Source organism: Gekko japonicus, unplaced genomic scaffold, assembly GCF_001447785.1.
Source record: "Gekko japonicus isolate JY-2015 unplaced genomic scaffold, Gekko_japonicus_V1.1 scaffold3076, whole genome shotgun sequence".
Taxonomy (NCBI): Eukaryota; Metazoa; Chordata; class Lepidosauria; order Squamata; family Gekkonidae; genus Gekko; species Gekko japonicus.
The window spans coordinates 187,131-189,777 of NW_015176542.1; the positions used below are offsets into that span (position 1 = coordinate 187,131).

General features: G+C 47.4%; 1 protein-coding gene across 1 annotated transcript in view; it reads right to left on the reverse strand.

Moving 5' to 3' along the window:
* Positions 1-2,353, reverse strand: part of LOC107124070 (glutamate carboxypeptidase 2-like) — a gene marked incomplete at its 5' end in the record, with an annotated part of 41,108 nt that extends 38,755 nt beyond the window's left edge. Inside the window, one exon of the mRNA XM_015427457.1 lies at positions 2,252-2,353. Coding sequence (XP_015282943.1) covers positions 2,252-2,353 — 102 coding nt within the window. The remainder of the gene's footprint in view (positions 1-2,251) is intronic.
* Between the last annotated feature and the right edge of the window lie 294 nt (positions 2,354-2,647).

Sequence of the window (2,647 nt, forward strand, 5' to 3'; positions counted from 1 at the left end):
AACTCTTGGTCTGGGGCAAGTGATGCTATCTGTATTCTTGGTGCTTGAGGGGAGGCAACAGTGGGAGGGCGTCTAGTGTCCTGGCCCCACTGGTGGACCTTCTGATGGCACCTGGAATTTTTGGCCACTGTGGGACAGAGTGTTGGACTGGATGGGCCTTTGGCCTGATCCAACATTGGCATCTCTTATGTTCTTATGTTAAAAGCAACAGCATACCCTTCCTTTCCAAAAGACTCTATTTTTTCCCCTGACCCAATTTATGACAACCCTATGAGTTTGTCGCCTCCAAAATATCCTATCCTTATCAGCCTTTCTCAGGTCTTGCAAACTGAAGGACGTGGCTTCCTTGACTGAGTCAATCCATCTTACGGTGGGTCGTCCTCTTTTCCTGCTGTCTTCAACTTGCTGAGCGGTCGGGTTAGAACAGATAAGAGGAAGTACTTCTTCACCCAAAGAGTGATTAACACTTGGAATTCACTGCCACAGGAAGTTGTGGCGGCTACAAGCATGGACGGCTTCAAAAGGGAATTAGATAAGCATATGGAGCAGAGGTCCATCAGTGGCTATTAGCCACAAGGTATAGATAGGGACTCTGGGGCAAGTGATGCTCTGTCATCTTGGTGCTTGGGGGGGTCAACAGTGGGAGGGCTTCTAATGTCCTGGCCCCAGTGGTGGACCTCCTGATGGCACTGGTATTTCTGGCCACTGTGTGACACAGAGTGTTGGACTGGATGGTCCTTTGGCCTGATCCAACATTGGCATCTCTTATGTTCTTATTGTCTTTTCCGGTGACTCCTGCCTTCTCGTAATGTGACCAAAGCATTATAATCTCAGTTTAGTCATTTTAGCTTCTAGGGAGAGTTCAGGCTTGATTATGGAGGATGTCAATGGCTACTCGCCATGGTGACTGAAGGGAACCTCCACATTCAGAGGCACGAAGCCTCTGAATCCCAGAGCCAGGAGGCAACATTAGGGGAAGGCCTCGGCCTCTATGCCATGTTGTTGGCCATCCAGGGGAACTGGCTGGCCACTGTGTGAGACAGGATGCTGGACTAGATGGACCACTGGTCTGACCCAGCAGGGCTCTTCTTATGTTCTTATGACTTGATTTAGAACTCACCTATTTGTCTTTTTGGCGGGCCATGGTGTCTGTAAAACTCTCCTCCAATAACACATGTCAAATGAATCAACTCGCTTCCTGTCAACTTTCCCCATTGTCCAACTTCCACACATATACATAGGAATGAGGAATACTATCGTATGACACATCCTTACACTTAAGAATCTTTTCTAACTGCTTCATGGCTGCTCTTCATTGCAGTTTCTCTTTTGGTTGATGATGGAGCCAAAGGGCAGAAAACCTTGAACAATTTCAATGTCTTCATCGCCAGCCTTAAAGTCATACGATTCCCCAGCAGCCATTGCTTTTGTCTTCTTGAGGTTCAGCTGTAATTCTGCTTTGGCACTTTTTGCTTTAACCTTCATCAGGAGTCAATGCAAGACTTAGAACATAAGAGAAGCCAATGTTGGATCAGGCCAGTGGCCCATCCAGTCCAGTTTGGCATGGTAGTTGAGTGTGCAGACTCTAATCTGGGAGAATTGGGTTTGATTCCCCACTCCTTGCAGCTGTTGGATGACCTTGGGCAAGCCATAGTTCTGTCAGAGCTGTTCTTGAAAGAGGGAAAGGAGTTTGTAAACTGCTCTGAGACTCCAAGTGAAGGGTGGGGTATAAATCCAATCTCCTCCTCTGCCTCTTCTTCTCCAATGCTCTGTCATACAGTGGCCAAAAATACCAAGTTCCCTCAGGATGGGGCCAGGACACTAGAAGCCCTCCCACTGTTGCCCCCCCAAGCACCAAGAATACAGTGCATCCCTTGCCCCAGACCGAGAGTGCCTATCTATACTTTGTGGCTAATAGCCACTGATGGACCTCCATTTGTTTATCCAATTCCCTCTTGAAGCCGTCCATGCTTGTAGCCACCGCCACCTCCTGTGGCAGTGAATTCCATGTTCAGTTCTTCACTATCTTCTGCCAGTATTTTAGCTCCTACTTATGTCATATCCACATTGTGTTATCTTTCACAACTGGACTTTCCCACGGGGGCAAGACAATACACAACACAAATTCAGCGGCTTGGAGCAGCCACTGCCTACCCAAAGGCTATTAGTCACAACCCTGTGGTCTGACCTCAAATTCCAAAGAGTGTGTTATTTTTGACTCACTGGGAAAAAGATTTCCCGTACTCCTTACCTCAGGTGTGCCCTGGGCTGAGAAGGCACTGTAGGGTGGAACAACGTCTTCAATGTCTTCATACCCTGGAGGAGGAGGCTCAGATAATGATGTATTGAAAATCTAGTGAGCAAAGAGGGAGTGAAAGGAGACGACATATTAAAAGAGGAATCAGATTTGGACTCATTTCCTGCCTTGCCATGGACAGCAACTGAAGAAATAACATGAACTAAAGAGTTGATCCCACACTCACCCATTGTCCACCCACCACAAATTTTTGCAGGTCAGTTGTGCACGGGGACATCCAGACATGGGTCTCCAATGACGTGTATAATCTGGCCTTGAGAGGAACAGGTAGGACTGCCAGGTTGATTCCTGGCTTCTAGTTCAAAGTCTCTCTGCACTTTAACATTACAT